Consider the following 8,968-nt stretch of genomic DNA (forward strand, 5'->3'; position numbering starts at 1 on the left):
ATATCTTTGGCATCTAAGGCTAGGTTATATTAACTTGAGTAGGATTCATTGGTAATCAATGAACTCTTTGGTTCATTGGTAGTGGAAATCTTTCCAACCTGAGAGTCTTACTTGGAAGGAAAAATAACCGAGAAGCTTTTAAGTCTAAGGGATATGGAGCCAAAGATATAATGGAATTGGTTCATTCTGATTTGTGTGGTCCTATGACTATCCAGACAAGAGGTAGTTTCGAATAGTTTATCTATTTTATAGACAACTATTCGAGACATAGATAGATTTACTTGATACACCGCAAGTCTAAGTGCTTTGATTAGTTCAAAGAGTACGAGGCTGATGCGGAGAAATGTCAAAGTAAAAATATCGAGACACTACGGTGAGATCGTAGTAGCAAATACCTCTTGGGAGAATTTAGAAGTCACTTATCAGAAGTAGGGATTCAATCCCAACTAACTGCACTTGGTACATCCCAACAGAATGGTGTAGTAGAAAGAAGGTATAAGGCTCTTATGGAATAATTAGAATGATGATGAGTTATTTAGAAAATTATCAAATTCGTTTTAAGGATATACACTGAAAACGGAAGTGAACATAGTACCTTCTAAGTCAGAACTCTCTATTCCCACAGAATTGCAGAATGGGTGTAAGTCTAGTCTAAAGCATATTCGGATTTGGGTGGTCTAGCACGTGAGATACACTGAAAAGTTGGACATGAGTTCACTTGTTTGTGAGTTATCCTAGAAAAACGAAAAGAGGTTTGTAGTCCTTAAAATCGGAAGGTCATTATTGGCACCAATGCTCGATTTTAGAAAAGGACTATACTATGAACCATAAGCCCATAAGTAAATTTGTTCTTAAGAAAATAATAAAGGATATGTCTAATCTAGTACCAACTGTACAAGATGAAATATCACAATAAACTGCAACATGTATCACAATTGATACACAAACAGTGTCTCATCGTAGTGGGAGGGTTGTGAGGCAACTTGAGAGATTCATGTTTTTGGGAGAATCTTCGAACTTGATATCGAGTAAATATGAACCTGATCCCCAGACATAAGACGAAGCACTCCAAGATAAAAATACAGCATCTTTGCAAAAAGCAATGAATACAGAATTAGAATATATGTATTCTAATAAAGTCTAGGAGTTTGTAGAATCACCAAATGGTGTAAAAGCCATTAAGTGAAAATAAGTCTACAATAGGAAAAGAGGGATAGACAGGAAGGTAAAAATTTTCAAAGCAAGGCTTGTTGGAAAAAGGAAACTTTTTACCGGTAGCCATGCTTAAGTCTATCCGGATTCTTTTATCTATTATGAGATTTTGCAAGTGGATGACAAGACAGCTTTCCTTTATGGAAGTCTTGAAGAATGCATCCATATAAAGCAACCAGAGAGGTTCATTGCAAAGGGCAAAGAGCATCTAGTATGTAAGCTCAATCAGTCTATGGACTGATGTAAATCTTCAAGGTCTTGGAACATTCGATTTAATAAAGTAATCCGGACCTATGGATTTATTTAATAATCGAATGAGTCTTGTGTATACAAGAAGTGTGATGGAAACATGGTGGTATGATAACATTTTTGGTAGTTGGAAACAATATCAAAGTGTTGTCAGAAGTAAGGGTATGGTTGTCCAAACAATTCGATATGAAGAACTTAGGAGAATGTGCACACATTCTTGGGATCAAAGACATAAGGGATCACAAGAAAAGAATGTTGTGCTTATCCCGAGCTTCATACAATCCTTGCTCGTTTAGCATGCAGAACTCCAAGAAAGGTTTCTTACCTTTTAGGCATGGAGTAGCTTTATCTAAAGAGATGTCTTCGAAGACATTAAAGGAGATAAAGGACATGAAGGCAGTTCATTATGCTTCGGCTGTGGGAAGCCTAATGTATGCAATGCTGTGTATGAGACTGGATATCTGTTTTGGCGTGGGCATGGTTAGCAGACATCAAAGTAACCTGGACAAGGACATTGTTCTGCGGTAAAGCATATATTGAAGTACCTTAGAGGCACTAGAGATTATATCACTACAACAAAAACCTTCATAGACATCGGTTTTCCACCGGTGTCTATTTGATTTTCGACCGATGTCTATGAAGCCGATGTTAAAAGTCTGTCATTTTAGACATCGCGTTAAAACCGATGTAGTATCACTTAACGACACCGGTCTTCGAATCGGTTATTAACCGGTGTAGTATCACTTAACGACACCGTTTCATCAACGGTGTAAAACCGATGTAATATTGTATGTTAATAACACCAGTTTTGGCAGCGGTAAATGACCGATGTAATATTACTTTATAACACCAGTTTTACATCGGTGGAAAACCGATGTAATATGTATATTTTTTAACAGCACAGATTTGATTTTAAAACCGACAATAACAAAAAAAAATACACAAATATTCACAAATTGTACAAATATTCTTCATTCAATAATATCCATAAAATACACAAATATTCACAAATTATATAAATAATCTTCTTACAACAATATCCATAAAATACCCAAACATTCTTTTTACATCAAAAGCTAGCTAATAGATATCAAAATCAAGGTAGAACATTCTTTTAACACATCAAGGTAGAACCGCACTTCAAATGTAATCTAGCATGCATTCAGCCCACTCGAACCGCACTTCATCAATTTCAACTCTGGAGTACTTGAGATTTGTAAACTGTAAAAACACATAAATCCACCATATGTCAAATAACTAAAACAAATGTGTACATGTATCAAATAAAATAGAATACTGAGTTTTTAAAATAGAATACCGACAGCATCATACAACAAATTACTAGGCATAATAATGGTTGAACAAAGAAATATGACTACACAACAAATCCAGTGAAGGAAGCATAGAAGAACAAAGCTACCTCTGATGAAGAGATCTACTATTTATTGTACTACCTCTGATGTCATCTTGGTATCCTGAATATCTTGCACTAAGCCCCTTATTTTCTGTGATTTCTGCTACCAACCAGAAGAACTTCATTGTGATTTCTAAGCCCCCTAGTTGCTATTGTTAGAACTTCTCGAGATGCAGAGAAGAAGATCATTGGATATCTTTTGTTTTATGTTTACATAGAATATATTTACAGATAAACTTTATAGTGGATTATCTTTTCATCTACTATAAAATCAATCATTAGATTACATCTTAAATGAATCATCTATACTAAGTCAACTTTATAATGAAATTCGGCCCCGTGGTAGTGTAAAAAACATGTAACGTGATATGTATTTTTAGCAGAATGTAGCATGGCTGTAATCACATGTCCATATTGCTGAGAAATGCTAACTGATAGTGTCCACTGTCCACTAACAAGTAACTTAGCTAATATCTTCAAGGAAATATATTCACATGTTAAAGCAATTTTCAAGGATGTAAATGAACAGAATGTTTGTGAACAAGCTAGATACTCAGCCTGACAAGTGTTCATTTGTGTTCATTCAGCATGAAAAAAAAACATATATAAAATAAACAAGCTTAAATGCTTGAACATTTGTTGTAAGTTCAATAACATAAATGGGCATGCTTTAAAGCTAGTAGTCTGGCTTTCTCTAAGGTTTGTTTATGATCCTTTTTCTTTAGTTTTGCTATTTAAATGTATGTAGAATATAATACATTTATATATTTCTGATAGTATTTGTGTATGTTGTTATTTTAAAGTTTAAATTATCTAGAAAATGTGAAAATTGAGTAATTGATACAAGTCTCAGTTATTGGATCAAGTAAAATGTTTTCTCTAGTTGCTCTCAGTAACATCTTGGGGTTGGTTCGACAATACACTAGTTTGTTTTCTAATAAACAAGCTTGAACATCGGTGTAGCTCATTTACAACCCTAGCAATTTCAATTGTAATTGTAATTTGTGAATATTGCTTTGACAACTAGGAAATATTGATATGATCAGCTCACCAGTGAAGTATGCAAATGTGAAAATTTTGAAATTAGCTTCCTAATTACCGATAGTCTTTTTTGACAACCTGCAGCTTTATCAATGATATTCTATGTACTTCATGCATGAAGAGAAGTTTCATTAAGAAACAAAAATAAAGTATCCGCACAGTTGTCATCAAACATTTCTAAAGCTTACCAATCCATGTATATGTTGCCAAGGCTTGACAATGCTTGTGGATGGTTAGGTTGTAAAGCAAAGGATGACTTGGGAAAAATTATTAAAATGAAGTTATTCAACAAGGAAAAAAAACTTAAGAGAATAAAAATATCCAAATTAAAAAGTCACCCTATAATGTCCAGCGTCTTTGAGATCATTCCCCTTTTAATGTGCAAGAAAGTCGATCATTAACTAACCTGGCTCACCATCAAGAAGGATACCACATTTTGACATATTAGACCATTATCAACTTACCAGATTATTGTAAGCTTCAATAAAGGTAGAATCACAGTTGATAGCTTGCTTGTAATGCAGAATTGCCATGTCAAGTTGACTTTTTTCATAATAGATGCCAACAAGGTTTCCTGCGTCACTACAACAAAATTGCTCATAGACATCGGTTTTCCACCGGTGTCTATTTGATTTTCGACCGATGTCTATGAAGCCGATGTTAAAAGTCTGTCATTTTAGACATCGGGTTAAAACCGGTGTAGTATCACTTAACGACACCGGTCTTTGAATCGGTTATTAACCGGTGTAGTATCACTTAACGACACCGTTTCATCAACGGTGTAAAACCGATGTAATATTACTTTATAACACCGGTTTTACATCGGTGGAAAACCGATGTAATATGTATATATTTTAACAGCACAGATTTGATTTTAAAACCGACAATAACAAAAAAAAAAACACAAATATTCACAAATTGTACAAATATTCTTCATTCAATAATATCCATAAAATACACAAATATTCACAAATTATATAAATAATCTTCTTACAACAATATCCATAAAATACCCAAACATTCTTTTTACATCAAAAGCGATACATGTGACAACACAAGGGACACCATTGACGCAATACTTGAAGAACAAGTGATACACTGCATGCAAAATAGCCGAATAGCATAAGAGCAGAGCCTTTAAGCCAGACATCGCCTTTCTCAGGACTTTCGAAATGAAGTTGGATCATAGGTGAAGTAACAAAGGCCCCCAACAAAATGACCTTTCCAAAATGTGAAGATCAGGGAACCAGTGATGCAGAAGATGGCCCCTGCAAGCTTGGCCCTCCCTCTTACAGTCTTCAAGTTGAGCTTTTCCATCCTGAGCAAAAAAAGACCAAATATAGAATGATATTTGAATGAACTAAATTCACTGTAAAATTACTTGGAATTAATATCTGAATCAACCTCAGTACAATTGCCAATAAGAAAGTAAAAGCAGGAATGACATTGCCCAAGGCACTGGCAACAGTTGGAGAAATGAGATGGAGTCCAACGTAGTATACATTTTGCTGAATTGTTATACCCAACATAGCAAGAATGAATATTTTTAGAATGACACCAAATGAGAAGTTGGGTCTTCGATTCCTACAACCATGAGATGAGTTTAAAAACATTCAATTTGTAGTCATATATCTTATTCTCAACAATTCTAATGAGACATGCTCCTTGAACCTTTCGAGCACATAAGCAAGAGGAGCCAAGATGAGCATGGCAATAAGGTGCCTGTACACTACGAAGACAAGTGCACTTAGTCCTTGTCCTAATGCAAGCTTGCCGAGGATGCTGGATCCAGCATACGCGAACTGGGACATCATATGCTATATTTATCAACAGCTCAAAGAACAGATGTAAAGATAAAATTGACCTGTTTGATGCAATATGTGACGGCAAGAACAGCCCAGGACATCATACCAAATCGGCAGTTTGTAAAAACCTTGATGTCAAAGTTTTTGCCGATACGAGGATACAGTTCCATGCCCTGAACAAGAAAAAAAAAATTGTCCACAAACTGTATAAATTGCAGCTACATTGATAGGAAAAATTAGGCTGAAAAGCATTGCCAAGTAATTCATTTGTTCATTATAGAAGGATATTAATACATGAGATACAACTTGCATAATAACAACACATAGCTAGAAAAAACTAGCATGAAGAAAGGCACAAACCAAATGGTTGAGCAAAAGGAAATCCAACAATATCAACAAGAGGTAAGATCCTCATGTGGTTTTAATGGCAATTATTTAAAAGCAAAGAATAACCTATTCCACCTAAGGTTTCCTCTGCCAGGACCTCATATTAGTGAATATACTTCTCCGTGCAAGAAAATTGAACAAGCAGTGTGAGGCAAGTGTTTATTGTATAGCTAGAAATCAAACTTTACTGATAAAAAGAGGAGAATTTCAATTCTGTCACAAATAAGGTTATTCATTTGTATCAAACATAAATATTTAACTAACTTTTTTTTAAGGAAATTGCATTTTCCAATGCAATTTGATCTCATGGTACTCCTTTTACGACTAAAACCCTCAATACCAAAACATGTTATAGCACAATTCCCCATGGAAATATCTAGAGCATTAACTACTAGTCTTGGGTAGTTCTGCTCCCTGGTGTTGGCTAATGATTGAGACTTAACTATTCAGCAAAACAAATCACAGAGTGATTTTCCTGTTTAAGTCTGTGATCAAGAGCATATATTACTTTCTATACTAAAAAAGAAAATGAATGAGGCTACATTGAATTTATGACATTTGACTTTAGCAAATAGACGTGCCTTTTTAATGTTTGTTGAGGATAAACATGCACAGTTAAGAAGCAAAAGAGAATCAATTGGTTAAAGAGACAACCAGAAGAAAGTAAGACTGCTACATATTCTACAAAGTACACTTACATACACAAATATAGTTTAATCTATATGCAGATTGGAGAAATCTCATGTAACCATTAGTACAGAGAATGGAAATGCAAGAATAGAGTGCACCCATGCAAACATAATTGTAATATGTAAAAATAGTGATACATCTGGGAACAAGTAACAGATAAAATCCTTCACTATCAAATATAGCTAATAAAAGTTTAAGCATTGGCACATAACCTGCCATGATTAGGTAACAGTGATTAAAAGTAAGTGCAGGCCGTCTTTGTTTGACTGAAGCTGCATCATCCTAAAGATGATGATGCATGAGCAAATGAAGGTCTTACTGAATGGTTTCAACACTCATCTAATTATCAGAAGAATAAAGTTGACCATATTATCATGTACCTGCTGCAATGGTTTCTCTCCCTGGCCAACTTTAGCACCAGAGGAGTGCACGTCAGGAGGACTAGCTAAACCCAATCTCGACTTATGGAGTAGAACTCTATTTTTCAAATTGTGTATCTATTTATGACCATATCAAAATGAAATATTAATAATTATACTATCCCAAGTAAAAAAAGGTTATTAGAAAAAATATGAGAGGACGACCAGGATCACCGAAATGCAAAATCATCACATCATATATATACCACTTTCTGTATATAGGGACACTTGAAGAAATACTAAAAGAGTAAGCCATGTCATATAGAAGAAAATCTTAAGGGGATAACAAACAAGAATTTTGTAAAGCAATTCTTCAGGTACAAGAGGTTGTCATCTAACAATTCACAGAGGGATCAATCCAAAATTGGAAGTCCTGCATAACTCGCAAAATACTACTGATTCAATCCAACTACTATTAATTTTGGATCACAGATTAACATACCAAGAGTTGTTTGACATATGTTTGGCAAGCATCTTTTAGGAAAATGAAATAGAAGGACCAGATCTTAAACATAGGACAGAAGCTTGAAGTAGATGGCAATATAGAATGTCAGAGACACCACAGCACACGTATGCTGCCAGAACAAGAATATGCCGAAGCTTCTTTCACACCATAATTCCTCAAGCTAGAAATGGCTCCCAACAATATAGCACTTGGTGCAGTATAGTGCAACAAAAGCACAAAGCGGTACATCTGGTCTCCTTCAATCAAAAGATGCACTTTAGCAGCTAAAGTCATTTCTTTATCAGTGATCGCTTTTCGATTTCATATGCTTGCTTTCCTATTTCATATCCCTACTCCACACTACTCAAAACTGCCATCTCAAATCTTCGACCCAATAGTCAATAGATATGTTCCACGATTCCGTACCATCTAGGAGAGCCAATTAAGTAGAACTGCGTGCACGACCAGTTTACCTATTTCGGCCTCACATCATCAGCCATGAAACAAAGAAGCCCACTACAAGCAAGAAACAAGGATCACCGAAATGAAACCAAGATAAATATGAGAGGGAAGAGAGTTCGACCTGATTCAAGGATGGATCTGATATCATCGGCGGAGGGGTTGGGGTTGCCGCCGAGGACGACCAGGAGATAAGCCGCCACAATTTTCATCTTCGCTTCGAGATTTGCAGACGACGATGCCGCTGTTGCAAGGTCTCGGACCTCTCGGTGATGAGTGCGTAGAATGAGGTGGGTCGGCTTAATTCCAATTTGTATCTTATCAAAACCCTAGGGTTGGGTCAGCGAAGGGAGGGCAGCGGAATGCAGGAGTAGGGGTGGGAGACGCAGCGGCGGCGGCGGCTATGGGAAAGTTGGTCTTGGCCTTGGAACCACGGAACGCGCGAGCGGCGGAGTCGTAGGCCAGAGCGGCAGCCTCGGCCGAGTCGAAGGTTCCAAGCCACACCCTGACCTTCTTCCAGGGGTCCCTGATCTCGGTCGCGAACCGCCCCCACGGCCGCTTCCGCACGCCGCGGAACCGCGTCTCCGCTACTGCTGCCGCCGGCTCCACTAGAACTCGGCCTTTCTTCATCTGGCCAACAGATCGACGGAATGAAAAGGAACAAAAGAAGGGGGAAGAGGGAGCGAGAAATGGGATCAAAGGAAGAGGAGAAACCCAAGGCGAGGAGATAAATTGGCTGGTTGCTTCATCCAAGGCGAGGAGAAACCCAAAAGAAAGGGCGCTAAAAAAGTCCGCCAGAATTTTGGTTCATAGACACCGGTTTTAAAAACCGCGGTTAAAATCGATG

At 36.8% G+C, this 8,968-nt stretch overlaps 2 protein-coding genes across 2 annotated transcripts; both read right to left on the reverse strand.

Moving 5' to 3' along the window:
* Nucleotides 1-5,003: 5,003 nt before the first annotated feature.
* Nucleotides 5,004-5,460, reverse strand: LOC122017589 (WAT1-related protein At4g30420-like). The gene is made up of 2 exons (XM_042575237.1): nucleotides 5,321-5,460; nucleotides 5,004-5,234 (listed from the first exon to the last, which is right to left on the reverse strand). Exons 1-2 carry the CDS (start codon nucleotides 5,443-5,445, stop codon nucleotides 5,075-5,077), a joined length of 285 nt encoding a protein of 94 aa, XP_042431171.1. The 5' UTR covers nucleotides 5,446-5,460; the 3' UTR covers nucleotides 5,004-5,074.
* A 2,982-nt stretch (nucleotides 5,461-8,442) lies between these two features.
* Nucleotides 8,443-8,751, reverse strand: LOC122013835 (ethylene-responsive transcription factor 3-like). The gene has a single exon (XM_042570056.1). The coding sequence runs from the start codon at nucleotides 8,749-8,751 to the stop codon at nucleotides 8,443-8,445; it is 309 nt and encodes a 102-aa protein (XP_042425990.1).
* Between the last annotated feature and the right edge of the window lie 217 nt (nucleotides 8,752-8,968).

This window comes from Zingiber officinale, chromosome 8B (genome assembly GCF_018446385.1).
Source record: "Zingiber officinale cultivar Zhangliang chromosome 8B, Zo_v1.1, whole genome shotgun sequence".
Lineage (NCBI taxonomy): Eukaryota > Viridiplantae > Streptophyta > Magnoliopsida > Zingiberales > Zingiberaceae > Zingiber > Zingiber officinale.

What these genes read in the sequence shown, in the direction of transcription:
- LOC122013835 (XM_042570056.1), bottom strand. Translation starts at nt 8,751, where the DNA reads ATGAAGAAAGGCCGAGTTCTAGTGGAGCCGGCGGCAGCAGTAGCGGAG.
- LOC122017589 (XM_042575237.1), bottom strand. Translation starts at nt 5,445, where the DNA reads ATGTTGGGTATAACAATTCAGCAAAATGTATACTACGTTGGACTCCAT. An exon ending in TTATTGGCAATTGTACTGAG is followed by an intron (nt 5,235 to 5,320) that starts GTTGATTCAGAT and finishes TTTTTTGCTCAG; the next exon opens with GATGGAAAAGCTCAACTTGA.